The sequence below is a fragment of the Lolium rigidum genome, chromosome 1 (assembly GCF_022539505.1).
Source record: "Lolium rigidum isolate FL_2022 chromosome 1, APGP_CSIRO_Lrig_0.1, whole genome shotgun sequence".
Classification (NCBI taxonomy): Eukaryota; Viridiplantae; Streptophyta; class Magnoliopsida; order Poales; family Poaceae; genus Lolium; species Lolium rigidum.
In genome coordinates, this window is record NC_061508.1 from 117,885,100 (window position 1) to 117,903,821 (window position 18,722).

At 42.5% G+C, this 18,722-nt stretch overlaps 2 protein-coding genes across 2 annotated transcripts in view; both read left to right on the forward strand.

The window, feature by feature from the left end:
• Positions 1-5,789, forward strand: part of LOC124650643 — a 14,474-nt gene extending 8,685 nt beyond the window's left edge. The window contains exons 2-3 of the mRNA XM_047190161.1: positions 4,151-4,486; positions 4,789-5,789. Of these exons, the coding sequence (XP_047046117.1) occupies positions 4,151-4,486; positions 4,789-5,109 (657 nt within the window). The 3' untranslated portion in view covers positions 5,110-5,789. The remainder of the gene's footprint in view (positions 1-4,150; positions 4,487-4,788) is intronic.
• Positions 5,790-7,599: 1,810 nt separating this feature from the next.
• Positions 7,600-10,292, forward strand: LOC124650654. The gene is made up of 3 exons (XM_047190170.1): positions 7,600-7,635; positions 8,653-8,988; positions 9,292-10,292. Exons 1-3 carry the CDS (start codon positions 7,600-7,602, stop codon positions 9,610-9,612), a joined length of 693 nt encoding a protein of 230 aa, XP_047046126.1. The 3' UTR covers positions 9,613-10,292.
• The last annotated feature ends 8,430 nt before the right edge of the window (positions 10,293-18,722 follow it).

An 18,722-nucleotide genomic window follows, 5' to 3' on the forward strand; every position in this document is an offset into this window, starting at 1 on the left:
ATGGGTGGATCGGCTCTTTGAGCCGATTCACGGGATAACCCGAGAGCCGATCGAGGCTCGTATTTAACGTTTACATGTATGCCCTGCGGGAAACTAAGCGAGGCAATCTCATCACCTTCCCGACCGGGTATAGGTCAGGTGGCACGCCCTTGCACTTCGCAACGCCGCGTGTGACCAGAAGAGCATTGCGGGCCGTCGCTCGGAGGGGTCTCAGCCAGCCGCAGCTCTAGGCTCCCCCCGGCTCTACGGTGTTGACAAGGCCGCTGCCCGCCGGTGGGTTTTGGCAGTCAACAAATAATAAGTGCAATAAGAAAGTATGTAAGAATCAATGCACAGTTGACACAAGTGTTTGCTTCTAAGATGGAAGGAAGTAGGTATACTGACTCAACATAAAGTAAAAGAAAGGCCCTTCGCAGAGGGAAGCAGGGATTAAATCATGTGCTAGAGCTTTTTAAGTTTTGAAATCATATAGAGAGCATAAAAGTAAAGTTTTGAGAGGTGTTTGTTGCTTTCAACGAATGGTAGTGGGCACTCTAACCCCCTAATCAAACAGACTTTCAAAGAGCGGCTCCCATGAAGGACGTTATCTCTACCAGCAAGGTAGATCATCCCTCTTCTCTTTTGTTTACACATGTACTTTAGTTTTATTTATGGATGACACTCCTCCCAACCTTTTGCTTTCACAAGCCATGGCTAACCGAATCCTCGGGTGCCTTCCAACATTTCACATACCATGAAGGAGTGTCTATTTGCAAAATTAAGTTGCTTACTGACGAATCAGGGCAAAACATGTGAAGAGAATTATTAATGAAAGTTAATTAATTGGGGCTGGGAACCCCATTGCCAGCTCTTTTTGCAAAATTATTGGATAAGCGGATGAAGCCACTAATCCATTGGCGAGTGTCTGCCCAACAAGATTGAAAGATAAAACACCACATACTTCCTCATGAGCTATAAAACATTGACACAAATAAGAGATAATAACTTTTGAATTGTTTAAAGGTAGCACATGCAGTATTTACTTGGAATGGCAGAGAAATATCACACAGTAGGTAGGTATGGTGGACACACATGGCATAGGTTTTGGCTCAAGATTTTGGATGCACGAGAAGCTTTCCCTCTCAGTACAAGGCTTTGGCTACCAAGGTTGTTTGAAGCAAACACAAGTATGAACCGGTACAGCAAAACTTACATAAGAACATATTGCAAGCATTATAATACTCTACACCGTCTTCCTTGTTGCTCAAACACTTTTACCAGAAAATATCTAGACCTTAGAGAGACCAATCATGCAAACCAATTTCAACAAGCTCTACGGTAGTTCTCCACTAATAGGTTTAAACTACATGATGCAAGAGCTTAAACTTGATCTACTTGAGAGCTCAAAACAATTGCCAAGTATCAAATTATTCAAGACAATATGAGGCATTTTTTGTTTCCAACCAAATAACAATAAGTGTGTGATGACCCAGCGTACCACTGCATGGTGTAGTACACAAGTCGTTGACATAACACAAGTGAAACACCGTTCCACTCATATTACATCTCTCAGAGAGCTACAACAGAAACATATGCGAGTCCAAGGTATGTCTATAGAAGTACACATGAGCTGTTTACATAAGATCCACACAACCTCCTACTTTATAGTGAGGTAAAACTTCAAATAAAGCTCCAGAAGAACGACTCGTAGTCTATCTTATTGCTAACTCAAGTTTAAGAGCTACTTGGCTTGCTATAGAAATCTAACTACTTAGGTGCTATGATTAGGGAAAGGTTCCCTTCTATTACTAGTCTAGGTTTTCATTATAGGCTGATGCGGAAGTTGACTCCATTGACTTCTTTGACTGGATTCTTCATCTTGTTGCAGTTGACTCCTTTGTCTTCGAGTTCCACGGTAGTTTCTCCTTTGGTGCCTTGATCTAAGAAGGGGTTCAAATGGGAGGGAATGAGTACGAGCGTACTCAGCAAGTTCATATTAGGAAATAGGTGTATCATGCACTAGCTACAGCCATAGACCAGAAAGTCATAGGCCAATGCAAGTTTTTGTAAACATTTCTTCAAAAGGTTTATTTTATTCTGAAAACTATGCCCGTCAGTCTTCACAGGTTGAACAGAACTTCGTGGAGTTCCTTTCCTGCCGCGTTCACAGTTCCCTTCCCGGAACAGGGAGTGATAGTCACAATTCTTGATACCCTATGCAGAGGTGCGTTACTTTACCCCATAAGAGAACTTATCCTTGTTGCCGGCCGAGAGTATATCCTCGTCCACACTTCCTTTGGTGTGAGGCCCAGTATAAGAACCAAGCCAATCACTGCCTTCTCCGCGACCCTGCAAACCCACCCTTTTGTCCAACCGTACACCCCCAGTAGACTTCTCCCGATAATACGGCTTTACTCACGTTGTACTCCGGACAATCCATCATAGACCGTAGATCTAAACATCACTAATGGATGGGGATTTAAAAGGCTATCCCAATCTACGGCAGTGCCTCCAACACCCCGCAGCTCTACCAGTCCGTTGGCGTGCAGAAGGGAAAAGATACAGCTGACTTCCCCAGAGCCATTTTAGATCTTATGGATAACGCGATATGTACGGCGCTAGAATCACTGGACGGCATTGGTACTTAGTCCTAGATGAGTAGTACCCATGCAATGGAACCTCCACCATATCAACACATACCATGGTTCCATTGCCCACCACATAGTCATATTCATAATTGTAAAATAATACTTTGATTTTCAATGCATGAGTGATAAGTATAGTACTTTGCATATAGTTTGATACAAATAATCAAATGACATGAGCAAGCGATGAACTTGCCTTTCTTGGCTGCAAGATTATGCGGGCAAAAGCTTCGATACGTGAGAACTCCAAATGCTGAAATACCATCATCGTCCGGTAAGGACAATGTTTAAAGAACTAGCAAAGATGCTATAATGCATAGTATGAGATGCAATCGTCCCGAGCGTAACCTAACCTCGATGATTTAGGATGTATGAGTTGTAAGGATTTCTTTAGGGTTGGTTGCACTTTTATAATGGTTCTCAAACAAGGTTCTTATTAGGGTTTGGTTATATTAGCATCATAACCAAGTGATATAAGACATCATAACAATCATACACATAAATAATAGTGGTGGAATAATATATAAAGAACAGTTGTCAATTTTAAGTTCTACAGAACATGGTTGATAATTACTTATAATATACTTCAAAAGAATAACTTTTGAAGAACATGTTGTGTAAGAATAATGAGTATTTCAAAGAAGGATTAGGGCTTCTAAGGTTTGATTGACATTTGTACTTAAAAAGAATAACTTTTGAAGAACATGTTAAATGAGAATATGAACTACTATACATAGGAGCTATGTAACTCTAGGGTTTACTATTGGGTTCATTTAGTTCACTAATAGGAACTAGTTGGGTTCTTTAAGTAGAATGGTTTACAAGTAGGAAGTATTGATAGGGTTATTACCATGGTTCCCCCTATACATCATATTAAGGGATGGTTATTAAGATGGTTCCATAGGTTTTTTATTAGGTTTACTATGACTTCACATTTGCTTTACTAAATAATCTCTAATGGTTTCTAAGCTAAGTGGCTTATCATTTCCTAAGTAGGGTTTAGTGGAATAGTGTAACGGCCCGGGATAATACCCCTATTAGATTTGCTTGTTCCTTTTATTTTATTCATAATCATGTCATCATGCATCATATCATCCACAAGACTTTATCAAATAAAAATGATTTCCAATAAAAAAAAATTTGTGTTGCCTTCTCATATGGTTTAATAAAACCTCCCATCTTTCTTCTTATTTTCAAAGAAAACCATATACAAATTATTTTATAAATGTTTGCAAATTTTTTTACAATAAAATAAAGATTTCAAATCTTTTTCAAACTCTTCCTCTGTTTTTCTTTTCCTTTGGCCGAGAATCAAATCTGAAGAAAGGGAAGCACGAAGAAGATTGAAGCAGCTCAACTTCCTACAGTCTAACATCGCAATATCTTCCTTGTATTCCTGGACGGGTCACGCAGCAACCAGTCCCCTCAATCTGCTTTATCTCTAAGAGCAAGCACAGCCACATGGAGCACGCCTTCCTCTCCATCCTTTCCCCACCTAATTCCCATCAGATGAAGGCTAACCCTAGCTCTGTTTTCCTCCTCTTGCCTGCCGCTGTCCTCCTTCCCTTTCTCCACGCCAACAGCAGGCAGAAATTCTTCTTCAGAAAATTCAGTTAACCACCGCTGGACAAAAATCCTCAACCGCGACGCCGTCTCTCGCCGCTGTCCATCGCGCCGACGGCGGGAATGGAACCGCCTTGATCTCCGCTACATCCTCGTCGCCTTCAAGGAGTCGGGGCTGCTCTGGATGGGCAAGGCCGTCCTCGACCTCCGCTCCGGCCGCCAGCGTCTTCAACCATCTGCGATCACTCCGGTGCTCCTCCGTCGTCCCCGAGCTCGCCCACTTCGCCATCAAGCCCAGGGTGAGCGCCGCGACCTTTCATCCATGTCATCTTGCTCTTTGTCTATGGTAGTTGTCGTTCTGTTGGCTGCCGCTGCTGTATCTGCCATGAACATGACCTTGTGGTTAATCTGTATCTGCACCGTCCTCCCGCCAGCGTTAATCCACTTTGCCACGTACATGGTTCCTATCACAATTCGCTAGTAGTCTGTTTGGTCCTGCTCTTGATCTAATCTCTGAAGTTCCAGGATCCTGGAGGCGCACATCCTTTTTCTTTTTGTGGTACCTGTTCAGTTTCAGTTAACACCTGATCCTTTATGTCAGCTAAACCGATCAATTCCACTGGCTAGCAAATTCGATCCATGCCCAGGAGAAGTTCCAATTCCAGGTGTTCACATGCAACATCTTTCTTTTATTTTAACACCGTCTTCGTGTCTGTTTCAGTTTTTAGAACAGCCGCAGCTTTTGCTGTTCCATCCTGCACGTTACACGAACACAACTAGCTCTGCTGGCAGTAAATCATTTGGGTCATGGGTTGTTTGCTCGCTGTCGCTTCACGCATACAACCAACTGCACCACTTCTACACTTTTGTTTCAGCTAGCACACACAACCCAATCGATCCACCTGCTAGCTTGGCTGCTTAGCTAGCTAGCTATGCACCACGTTCCTTGATCCAGCTAGCTGCCTGATTGCTTAGCTTCACCCGTATGCAACTCCCATCCATCCACCTCCTAACCTGCTAGTTTGGCACGGCATCAATTGATCCATCTGCTGCTTGCTCAGCTTCTAGCTATCTATCTCATGCGTGTCTGTCTCGCCGGTCCACTGCCTGTATCTTTTCTCGCTTCAGTTTTGACAGGCAAACAAAGCATCACCTCCCAGTTTCCCTCATGTCTTTTCTGTTTCTTCTATTTCAGTTACAAACATGTTTATTTTATATCTTCTAATCTATAGCTTCAAATCAAATGTGTTATATATGAATTTCGATCAGAAAAATGTGAAGAACATGAATATGCCATCCATGCTTGTTGTTGCCTCATGCATAATATAATTTCGTGATAGTTTGCATTATCACTAATCGATAGCATATGAAATATATGGGATATAATTTAATTGTTGTCCCGGTTTCATTTAATTTTGTGTAGCTCACTCATGCCTTGTCTTTGCCATGCTAATCACCATTTAATATTGTCGGTAGAAAAATAACATGAACCCTAACTTGTATGTTGGGATTCCGATCCCGCTTAAATTGGTTAAGTTGCATCGCATCATGTTTGCCATGCCATGCATATCATATCATGATCATGCCGATTCTTTTGCCGTAGTAGTAAGATGTGCATCCGTTGGTTATTGTAGCATTTGCTTCTTCCCCGATAGGATCGTGAAGTGGTGCGGTGAGATACGACAAGTTCTCCGGATGTCCCTCGGCAAGTTTTAACAGGCAAGCATTTCCCTATACTCCTGTCCCTGCAGGAGTCGCTCACCTATTTTATTTTGCCTTCTCCCTTATGCTATCCTTGAGTTGCGTTCTTGTCACGTGTCCCTTCCACTTGTTACCTCAAGCAGCCTATATTGCCTCCACCAACCACCTACAACTATTGTTTGGTTATCGGGTCTGCCTTGCGAGTCGTAGTGCATGATAGTGCTTTTTATATCTCGTTACCGTTACCGTTATCTTATCGGGTTATCTGTTGGAAGTTCATGACACATGGTTTATGGATATATACGTTGAGGGTATCATGGTTACTTGTTAATAGTTGTTAGCGGAGGCATCGGTGAGTCAGTTGCTCGTTTTATGACGGCTCACTTGTGTTTCTTTAAAAATCTAGGACCCCGAGTTCTTGTTATACGATTCAGAGGTCGAGCGCTCTAACCACACGTGTGTATGTTTTTGGGTCTCCCTCGACCACTGCTTAGGAATCTACGGCTTTGTCCGAGTGACCACAACTAGTTTCGTAATGTTTTACCATTTTTTGTTTGCGTGCATGCCGACTTGTTACTTATTTACTTTGGGAAGCCCATGGGTGCCTTGTATCCCTTGTTTACGGTATGCACGTATAGGTTTGCGGCACTGAGCGTTTATCGCATCTTTGAAGCGGGTCATTCGTCCCTGTGTGTGTTTTGACCCTCGGAAGCCGTGCACGCAATAGCTAGGTCCGCTTCGGAGATTCGGCCGGACTTCGATACGGGTTCAACTTAGTTAGGTGGCTTCCTGGACATTGTTGTCGTGAAGGAGAGTGCGAGTCGTGATGCTCCACCTTTTTGCCATTGCCTTTGGAGTTGATCGTGCGTGTGGGTACATTTGGGCACCCCTGCAGGGTTAAATCTTATCGATAAGCCGTGTCCGCGGTTATGGACGACTTGGAGCTGTATGACTCGACCATAGACAACTTACACCCGTTGTTTCAATACTAATAACTTGCGTAGTAAGTTAGCACAACTTCAATAAAACCTGGGTAAAACTTGTCAACCATGTGAGTGCCCTTGTAAGTACTTCCTTGCGAGGGGGGAACGCATCGGCTGTGTTATGTTTGCAGAGTATAGAACTGTTAGTTTATGTGCTCTCTCACCTTCTCTGTTTAGACGAATGTTGTAGAGTGTCTCTATAGGTTTTTAGTGTTTGCGCGCTGCCGCTTAACCCCACCATATTTCCTATGACGTTCCTCTTGCGTCCTCTAAGTCCCCTGCGTGCCTGAAGTACAAAGGATGACTGGTTGACGAATGCTTATGCGTCTTGAAGTCTTGTTAAGTACGAACCCGTACTTACTGCTGCTTCTACGGGACATAACCGGGCAGGTATGAAGATATGTTCGATGAAGACGACGTTAGCGAGGTTACCCTTCCGGCTTGGCCTAGGCAGGGTTATGGACGCCACTGGTTATCTTCAGGACTCTTAGTCCAAATTTGTATCTTGTCCAGGTACTCGGATGTATTTGATCTTACGTATGATTTGGATCTTTGTATTGTATATTTGAATCTTGACTCGTTGGAGTCGTTGTTGTAATATATCTGTATCTTGTGGCTCTATTGTAATCCTGTTGTAATGTTACCGCTCGTGATTGATTCCACCCGCATCGCGTGCATGCTTCGGCGTGTACGAGGCGCTTGGTGGTGCGTCTCCTAAAATCGATATCATGCGGATTTCGGTGGATTCATTTGGGATCCTCACGGTACCGGTTTTGGGGCGTCACAAGTTGGTATCAGAGCATCAGGTTGACGGTACCCCACTAGTCCAGCCTGTAGGATAACCTTGCCAACGGTCGTTGAGTTTAGAGTGTCGAAACCTATTTTCTGAAAATCTCGTTGGATAGATCTGATTAGCTCTATTTTTCTCCTTACCTCTATTCTTTCTCATCATATCTATGCGAGTTTTGGGACTTCTCTCTTATCTGAGTTTTATGAGTCTTAGGTCTCTACGCGGGTTGGACGATTCTTGCCCCTCACCTATTAGGTCCGATCTTCAGAGGTCTCGACGAAAAGCGTATCATCGACAGCGGGACAATGACTTCTTGTTAGTGGTGTCGAGAAGATCAATACCGCGTTAGAAGAAGGTTCCAAGCCGAGGTCGGGTGTTTGTCAACATGGTACAAGAAAGACTCGATAGTTTAACCAACTCCCCCTTGGTTTGACGTGGAACCTCGGGGCGAGGTTCCTTGTTAGTGGTGTCGATTGTAACGGCCCGGGATAATACCCCTATTAGATTTGCTTGTTCCTTTTATTTTATGCATAATCATGTCATCATGCATCATATCATCCACAAGATTTTATCAAATAAAAATGATTTCCAATAAAAAAAATAATTTGTGTTGCCTTCTCATATGGTTTAATAAAACCTCCCATCTTTCTTCTTATTTTCAAAGAAAACCATATACAAATTATTTTATAAATGTTTGCAAATTTTTTTACAATAAAATAAAGATTTCAAATCTTTTTCAAACTCTTCCTCTGTTTTTCTTTTCCTTTGGCCGAGAATCAAATCTGAAGAAAGGGAAGCACGAAGAAGATTGAAGCAGCTCAACTTCCTACAGTCTAACATCGCAATATCTTCCTTGTATTCCTGGACGGGTCACGCAGCAACCAGTCCCCTCAATCTGCTTTATCTCTAAGAGCAAGCACAGCCACATGGAGCACGCCTTCCTCTCCATCCTTTCCCCACCTAATTCCCATCAGATGAAGGCTAACCCTAGCTCTGTTTTCCTCCTCTTGCCTGCCGCTGTCCTCCTTCCCTTTCTCCACGCCAACAGCAGGCAGAAATTCTTCTTCAGAAAATTCAGTTAACCACCGCTGGACAAAAATCCTCAACCGCGACGCCGTCTCTCGCCGCTGTCCATCGCGCCGACGGCGGGAATGGAACCGCCTTGATCTCCGCTACATCCTCGTCGCCTTCAAGGAGTCGGGGCTGCTCTGGATGGGCAAGGCCGTCCTCGACCTCCGCTCCGGCCGCCAGCGTCTTCAACCATCTGCGATCACTCCGGTGCTCCTCCGTCGTCCCCGAGCTCGCCCACTTCGCCATCAAGCCCAGGGTGAGCGCCGCGACCTTTCATCCATGTCATCTTGCTCTTTGTCTATGGTAGTTGTCGTTCTGTTGGCTGCCGCTGCTGTATCTGCCATGAACATGACCTTGTGGTTAATCTGTATCTGCACCGTCCTCCCGCCAGCGTTAATCCACTTTGCCACGTACATGGTTCCTATCACAATTCGCTAGTAGTCTGTTTGGTCCTGCTCTTGATCTAATCTCTGAAGTTCCAGGATCCTGGAGGCGCACATCCTTTTTCTTTTTGTGGTACCTGTTCAGTTTCAGTTAACACCTGATCCTTTTATGTCAGCTAAACCGATCAATTCCACTGGCTAGCAAATTCGATCCATGCCCAGGAGAAGTTCCAATTCCAGGTGTTCACATGCAACATCTTTCTTTTATTTTAACACCGTCTTCGTGTCTGTTTCAGTTTTTAGAACAGCCGCAGCTTTTGCTGTTCCATCCTGCACGTTACACGAACACAACTAGCTCTGCTGGCAGTAAATCATTTGGGTCATGGGTTGTTTGCTCGCTGTCGCTTCACGCATACAACCAACTGCACCACTTCTACACTTTTGTTTCAGCTAGCACACACAACCCAATCGATCCACCTGCTAGCTTGGCTGCTTAGCTAGCTAGCTATGCACCACGTTCCTTGATCCAGCTAGCTGCCTGATTGCTTAGCTTCACCCGTATGCAACTCCCATCCATCCACCTCCTAACCTGCTAGTTTGGCACGGCATCAATTGATCCATCTGCTGCTTGCTCAGCTTCTAGCTATCTATCTCATGCGTGTCTGTCTCGCCGGTCCACTGCCTGTATCTTTTCTCGCTTCAGTTTTGACAGGCAAACAAAGCATCACCTCCCAGTTTCCCTCATGTCTTTTCTGTTTCTTCTATTTCAGTTACAAACATGTTTATTTTATATCTTCTAATCTATAGCTTCAAATCAAATGTGTTATATATGAATTTCGATCAGAAAAATGTGAAGAACATGAATATGCCATCCATGCTTGTTGTTGCCTCATGCATAATATAATTTCGTGATAGTTTGCATTATCACTAATCGATAACATATGAAATATATGGGATATAATTTAATTGTTGTCCCGGTTTCATTTAGTTTTGTGTACCTCACTCATGCCTTGTCTTTGCCATGCTAATCATCATTTAATATTGTCGGTAGAAAAATAACATGAACCCTAACTTGTATGTTGGGATTCCGATCCCGCTTAAATTGGTTAAGTTGCATCGCATCATGTTTGCCATGCCATGCATATCATATCATGATCATGCCGATTCTTTTGCCGTAGTAGTAAGATGTGCATCCGTTGGTTGTTGTAGCATTTGCTTCTTCCCGGATAGGATCGTGAAGTGGTGCGGTGAGATACGACAAGTTCTCCGGATGTCCCTCGGCAAGTTTTAACAGGCAAGCATTTCCCTATACTCCTGTCCCTGCGGGAGTCGCTCACCTATTTTATTTTGCCTTCTCCCTTATGCTATCCTTGAGTTGCGTTCTTGTCACGTGTCCCTTCCACTTGTTACCTCAAGCAGCCTATATTGCCTCCACCAACCACCTACAACTATTGTTTGGTTATCGGGTCTGCCTTGCGAGTCGTAGTGCATGCTAGTGCTTTTTATATCTCGTTACCGTTACCGTTATCTTATCGGGTTATCTGTTGGAAGTTCATGACACATGGTTTATGGATATATCTGTTGAGGGTATCATGGTTACTTGTTAATAGTTGTTAGCGGAGGCATCGGTGAGTCAGTTGCTCGTTTTATGACGGCTCACTTGTGTTTCTTTAAAAATCTAGGACCCCGAGTTCTTGTTATCTGTTCCGAGACTGAGCGCTCTAACCACACGTGGGTATGTTTTTGGGTCTCCCTCGACCACTGTCGGAATCTACAGCTTTGTCCAGTGACCACAACTAGTTTCGTAATGTTTTACCATTTGTTGTTTGCGTGCATGCCCGACTGTTACTTATTTACTTTGGGAAGCCCCTGGGTGCCTTGTATCCCTTGTTTACGGTATGCACGTATAGGTTTGCGGCCTGAGCGTTTATCGCATGCTGAAGCGGGTCATTCGCCCCTGTGTGTGTTTTGACCCTCGGAAGCCGTGCACGCAATAGCTAGGTCCGCTTCGGAGATTCGGTCGGACTTCGATACGGGTTCAACTTAGTTAGGTGGCTTCCTGGACATTGTTGTCGTGAAGGAGAGTGCGAGTCGTGATGCTCCACCTTTTTGCCATTGCCTTTGGAGTTGATCGTGCGTGTGGGCACATTTGGGCACCCTGCGGGGTTAAATCTTATCGATAAGCCGTGTCCGCGGTTATAGACGACTTGGAGTCTGTATGACTCGACCATAGACAACTTACACCCGTTGTTTCAATACTAATAACTTGCGTAGTAAGTTAGCACAACTTCAATAAAACCTGGGTAAAACTTGTCAACCATGTGAGTGCCCTTGTAAGTACTTCCTTGCGGGGGGGGAACGCATCGGGCTGTGTTATGTTTGCGAGTATAGAGCTGTTAGTTTATGCGCTCTCTCACCTTCTCTCGTTTAGACGAATGTTGTAGAGTGTCTCTATAGGTTTTTAGTGCTTGCGCGGCTGCAGCTTAACCCCGCCATATTGCCTATGACGTTCCTCTTGCGTCCTCTAAGTCCCCTGCGTGCACGAAGTACAAAGGATGACTGGTTGACGAATGCTTATGCGTCTTGAAGTCTTGTTAAGTACGAACCCGTACTTACTGATGCTTCTACGGGACATAACCGGGCAGGTATGAAGATATGTTCGATGAAGACGACGTTAGCGAGGTTACCCTTCCGGCTTGGCACAGGCGGGGTTATGGACGCCATCTGGTTATCTTCAGGACTCTTAGTCCAAATTTGTATCTTGTCCGTACTCGGATGTATTTGATCTTCTGTATGATTTGGATCTTTGTATTGTATATTTGAATCTTGACTCGTTGGAGTCGTTGTTGTAATATATCTGTATCTTGTGGCTCTATTGTAATCCTGTTGTAATGTTACCGCTCGTGATTGATTCCACCCGCATCGCGTGCATGCTTCGGCGTGTACGAGGCGCTTGGTGGTGCGTCTCCTAAAATCGATATCGTGCGGATTTCGGCGGATTCGCTGGGATCCTCACGGTACCGGTTTTGGGGCGTCACAAATAGCAGCATATAATATGTATTACTACAAGATTGGTATTAGGGTTCATCACTATGGTTCAACTAGGGTTTGATGATTGAAGTTGATCCTAATGGTGTGATACTAAGTATGATAATCAGTGGTGCTAATATATTAACAAGCTAGGGTTTATACCTAGGTGGTACTAGTGAATCATATAGGTTTTAATTAAAAATAGGAACATGAAATGATAATCTCATGTGACTTGGTTTTATGCTAGTGGATCATAAGCATGCATTCAATTGTGGCTTATTAGGGTTCTATATGTCAAATAAATCTCACATGATCACATGGGATAAGCAACTAGGGTTTTAGAGTTAAATCATTTTGGAATGATCACATAAAATAATGGGATCCAGATTCTAACTTATAATAAAACTAGGGTTTCTAAATTATGGTCCAATACTTAAAGTAATACTTGGTTCTAGAATTAATGTGGTTAAGTACTTTGCACAAAATTAATAATAGCCTTATCATTTAATTATTTTAAAAGGTTTAAGAATTAAACTAATTACTGTTTAGGGTTTAATTAGAAACTAGGGTTTTATAAGTGTTATTAAGATTTAACTAATTAACTTGAGAATTAGATATGTTTAAATTCAAATTGTTGAATTCAAATTGTATTTTAAATAATTGAAATGGCATACTTAATAAGATTAAAAATAAGTGAATTTTTTTTGACACACATTTTTGTTTTATATTTTATTTGGATAGAGTTTAATTTTGTGAGCATTTTGATATATTATTTATATTTTTCTGAGTTGAAATGAAATTTCTATGATTTTGCAAAGTTTCAGTGATTTTCTGGAATTTGAAATAAACCTAAATAGCTATTCACACGCGGGATAGATGTAGCCCGAGTCATTGACATGTGGGGTCAATCTCTAGGTCAGTGGCCACGTGGGCGTGGACTAGGTCCAACCGCTGACTAGGCACGGGGCACATCGCCGGCGAGGCAGTGGTCGTCGGCGACGGCTGTTCCGGCCGCTAGGGGACGGCCTGATGGGTTCTCCAGATGCGGCTTGCTACGCGGAACAACACCGAAGTGGTGCCCCCAGAAATTGATGACCGGAGCCACTCCGGTGACCACCGACTGTGGCGGCGCTCACCGGCCAAGATCCTAAAATACGCTACGGTGGATGCTTGGGCTCGAAAATAGGCTCCAGATGTGCGCATATTCACCTTGGTGCGGATGGCTTGGTCGATGGAGGCAGGGATGGTCGGAGACGAGCTCAGTCTCGCCATTCCCGGCGATGGTCGGCGGCAGAGAGGTGCTCGATTCGCGGTCTCCCGTGCTTCCCCCGATGCATGGCTTGATCAGCAGGAAGAAGGCTTCAAGGCGCACCTCCTCGACCCAATACTGGACTCCGGGGAGGCTTGAATCGACGGCTAGCCGGAGATGTGCTGGCAGTGATTTTCGGTGATTGGGGAGGTTAGAGAGCAGCAAAGAGAGTGAGAAGAGGTGGCGCGGCATTAGGGTTGCGAGGTGCTTCTTCTTGCCTATTTATAGCCGCAGACACGGTCGGAATCATCTTCTCACCGCCGGTGATGGTCTGGATGCGGCGGCGATGTTGGTGTGTAGCTGGGCACAAATCTTAGCGCTGGAAGGATAAGGACGGATGCGAGGTTGATAGGTCGAGGTTTAGAGCGTCTCGTTGACGTCCGGCTTGCGCTTATCTCCGACGAGGAGGTGGCAGATGGTTGGCGTCGCGTTGTCGAGCTCCAAGAAGAAGAAGAAGACGGTTTTCTTCTATTTAATCGAACCGGTGTCTGGGTCAGGCTGAGCTGGCGTTCGTGGGCTGCTGTTGGGCTTCGCGTGGGCTATGGTGGCTGGAAAAGTAAGCCTGGTAAGCCCCTTTTCTCTCTCTTTTCTTTTCTATTTTCTGTTTTTATTTCCTGGTTTCTATTTGTTATTTGGATTCAAATTTGAATTCTATTTTGCTTTGCAGGTGCTAAAATATTTTATTATCAATATAATTTGAACATAATGCTCACAACATAGTTGTGTTATTTAATAAACATTTAATATTAGATTAGATTGGGGTTTTGATGAGGTATAATTAAAATAGACATGGGTTTAGGTGTTAATCTCAATTCTTTTTATTTGAGAACCAAATCCATTTTAAGTGGTTTGAAATATATACATGAGGAACATGTTATTAAGTTTAGCTAGTGTTTTGTAGCAATATTGAGGTTCAAATTCATTTTATTATCGCTAGTATTTAAAGTAGTGGTGAAAACAAGGATGGAAATGGGATCATGATTTTATGTGAAACATTATTCATAAGGGTTCAAGAAGAGTGGTTGGATCAACACTATATTCACTAATCTTGCTTAGCAAATTCTGGCTTGAATTACTTAGGATAATTCCCATGCTTATCTTGGTTAATTCAATTGCTAAGGTGATGGTCCAAACTATAACATATTATTCCTATTGGTCAACTAATCAATTATTTGGAACATCAAGTAGGATTGGATATTGGTTTTACTCTACTCACCAAATGACATTTAGGCCCTAGGTATATATAGCTTGGTTGATACTTGTGATCTATGATACACAAGTTAGGACATAATATTTTATGTAGATTAGTTCCATATGACAAGGTTTATGGTTTTGGGAATACTTCACTAACTTTAAGTATAAATAGGCATGATGTATGGTAGGGTTCTACTTATGTTCCCAAGTGGTACTTGGATTGAAATTCCAATGTGATCTAGGGTTTTAGTGGTGATCACCTATGTGATACACAACTAGGATTAAGATATGGTATAAGCTTTGATCATGTTTTAGTGACTAGATTTGTCTCAAGTGTTTGGATAGGCAAGGTTTAAATACCATATCAATACTACACAAGGCATGAGTATTGGTCTGGGTTAACTACTATTGATATATTTATCATTTCATGTGAAGATGGAGATCTATTAATCACATATATAAGTTTAACTTATCATCTCAATTTATAAGGTAAGATCCTGCATTAGACATGATCCACTTATTCCTCACTAGTCTCTCTTCTTTAATATATACTTCTCTCAACACACTCACTTAGATTCTTAGGTTTTATGATCATCACCCAATTTGTAATGATCAAAGTATTGGCCTAATAATAATTCATTAGTGAGTCATGGTTCTCTTTCCAAGATCAAATATAAGTCCATATACTTGAGTATACCTCTTTAGGTTGAGCTCTTCTGGATAGATAGGGTTTCTCTATATAGTTTATGATCATTACCAAGTGGTAATGATCACAACACTTGCCTCTCTATAATTACTAGAAGAATAGGTTCTTACTTACCATTAAGTGTGAGCTAGGTCAAGTAGGGTTTAATACTTGACTTGTACTCCTTATAGCATTGATTAGTATTAATGGTTTACCTCACACAGATAGGTTGAAGATTAAACTAGGTTCTATGGAATGCATAATATAAGCATATGAATGACTCTCTCCTTTCTCTAAGGTTTAATGGTATGAGTTGGGAAACAAGGTTGGAATGGTCAAGGTTAATGAAGAATGAATATGAGTGTTCTTGACTTGATTCAAGTATTGTAGTTGAAAAGATATACCATGTGACTCATGGTAATAACATTTATTTAGTAGAAGACATGGATAAGATAAGTGTAGAATAGTGTCTTAATTAATTGTGTCCCTTGATTTAGGATTGAATAATTATTCATGTGTTGTTGTAAGGAATGACATGTTGAGATCCTCTATAAGATCTTGTAGTTGATCCTTACTTAAGGTGTTGTTTGTTGTAAAACTAATTCTATTTGATCTAGCCCATAGATCAAATCATCTCTACCCAAAGCATGGTTTTAGCAAAGATCACAGTGGAGTTTATAGCGCTTGACTTGATGATCTACTTCAATTCCAGCAAGTCAAGTGAAACTTCAGTTACTATGGTAAGTTTTATTTGGAAGCGCGAAAATTCCCTGGATTTTCTATGCATGAATGCAATGCACACTTTGGTGTTCTTTCATTTTATAGCCTCTAAACCTGGGATATTACAGCCTCTCCCCCTTAAACTGAACTTCGTCCCGAAGTTCGTACGCTCTCATGTTTCGGAATGTTGAAATGTCTTGAACAGATCACCATCCGTTCAAACTCCCTAGTGATCTCATTAGATATAATTGAATATATCCCTTGTTCAGATCCTTCATGGATTCTTCTGATGTCTGGCATTGATACTTTCTCTAATTCTATGATTTCTTCCAACACTCTAAGCTTATAGGCTTACCCTCCAAAGATTCTTGGATTAGGACATCTTATTCTGTTAATGGACTTTACTAATGGTTGTGGTGACATCTTCCTATTTGGGTACTCAAAGCTTGGTTCTACCAGCTGCGGTAATCCAGCTGCGGTGTCCAAACCTTAAGTCTAAAAGATTTATTTAAGGTAGGGTATTGTTTTCCCTTACTACCATGATGAAAGTAATGGTACTTAGTAAGGTATTTACAATAGGCATGGTCCTGGTTGTTTAGTCCTACAAATGAATTAGACTCATTTAGTCCATCCAATCATGGCTTCTAGTTTATACTAGTTATCTTCCTTTTGGTGTTCTTTAGGTTCCATGAAAGGAATCTTTCTAATAATCATTAGTTTTGGTATGGTCAAACCCTTCAGTCTTTTGTTTCCTTAGGCTTTGATTGTCCTCTGATAACTTCTTCCTCCAACTTCATTATCTAAGACTTACTTAAGTTCTCTTGGTTTCGAGTAATTACAATTACCCACTCAAGTTAAGGTTTTACCCTTACTTCCTCGAGATATGAACTTCGGCTTCTGGTCTGACAACCTCCTGAGAGTACTTTTCTATGGGTACTTCCCAACAACCTTATAAAAATAAGATCGGACTTCCTTTCAGTTCAGATCTTCTACTTCGTCTTTCACACTACAAATAATATCTTAATACTTCTCCTTCAGCCTTCCTCTTCCCCTTGGAGTTTACTAATGATCTTCAAAATTCCTTTCTTCTAATCATTAAACTCCAAGGTTAGAAGATTAGTCTTGGTCTAGCTTATAGTTTGTACTTTTCTAGAGTCTCACGAAGAATTCTTTGTGGTGTATCCACACAATTGTGGATATCCATTGTGAATCCTCCAACTAAATATTTACCAACTACGGGATACCAGCTGCGGAATCCCTCTTTCCTTTAGAGTGAAAGAACGATTAAGCGGTGGACTATCTGTTACTAGCTGTAGACTATCTAGTACTAGATGTGGCTTATTTGATACCAGCTGTGGCTATGTTATGGTTCTAGTCAATATCTACCTACCAGCTGTGGCTACTTAGATAGTTTTAGTTAAGACATACCTCACTTTACATTCTTTCTCTTCATGGTTATCCTATATCAGCTGCGGTCTTATTATACCAGCTGCGACTTCACTTGTCTATTTTCCTTCTTCTAGGGTTTGTTTTGCAAGATAACCACTTGTTGATACTATGAAAATAGTATTGTAAGTGACTTCACTTGCATTCCCTTCTTCCAGAATGAATATGGCTCCCCTTCTACTGCTCCATATTCACTAACTTTCTCACTTTCATGGTACTTCCATATTGAAGTACTCCTTCATTAAGGATAAAAATGAGTTTTGATTGGTCCTTACTTCAGATTATTGTTGTTACTTCCCACAACTTTACTTCCTTCTTCTAGTGAACCTTCCTCTTGACCAGGGGCGGAGCCAGGCCCAGGGCAACAAGGGCCATGGCCCGGGTCGCAGAAAAATTTCTAGTTACCATAACGAAAAAAAAAAAGTTGGCCCGGGGCGCTGGCCCAACTCGGCTGAACAAGGAATCCTCTTTTCCCCAGGCCGTGCGCAGCTACGCGTACGATACTACGCCGGTACGCCCGTACGCCGGTATATGCCCACGCGATCACGCGAGATCTTCGTCAGTTCGAGAAACAGCGCTGCGCCTACACACCCGCCGCCGCCCGCCCGACGCCCCCTGCCTACGTGCGGCCGTGCGCGTACGTCGCCGGCTCGCCGCCGCCTCCGGCATCCGTCCATCTGCTGCAGTGCTGCCCGGCTGCGGGCTGCCTCTACCTGCCTCAACTCCTGATCGGGGTCCCTGCTAGGCTGCTAGTAAATTGTGATTGATCATTGATCTCTCGGCAGCTCATTGAACTAGGTAATTTTTTTTGTTTTACAAATAGACAAGGATTAGGATTTAGGAAGTTGGACTAAATAATGAATAAGTATGGTTTAACAATTGTTTGTAATTGATTTCATGTTTAGGAACAGAAGATGAAGAGATTTTTTCCATCGATCTCAAAATCGAATGCATCAACGAACCCTCAATTTCAAGAAACTGCTCAAAGCGAAGAAACTCCTCAAAGCGAAAATGCTACTGAAACTGAACCGACTCCCCAAAGTGGACCATCCATTGCATCTCAAGGAAGTGATGACCTTGCATATCGTGTTGCCAATGCAAATACTCGTCTCGGAGTCGGTATGAATGTTATTATTTCGGATCCCGGTCTTAGGATACCTATTGAGGATTTAGATCCTAACATACAAGATGTTGCTAGAAGGGAGTATATTAATTTAGGTCCA

Bases quoted from the DNA above. Each gene is read 5' to 3' on its own strand.
- LOC124650654 (XM_047190170.1), top strand. From the start codon at position 7,600: ATGCGGATTTCGGTGGATTCATTTGGGATCCTCACG. The intron at 7,636-8,652 runs GTACCGGTTTTG...GGCTAACCCTAG, and splicing joins ATTCATTTGGGATCCTCACG to CTCTGTTTTCCTCCTCTTGC. The intron at 8,989-9,291 runs GTGAGCGCCGCG...CTTTTATGTCAG, and splicing joins ACTTCGCCATCAAGCCCAGG to CTAAACCGATCAATTCCACT.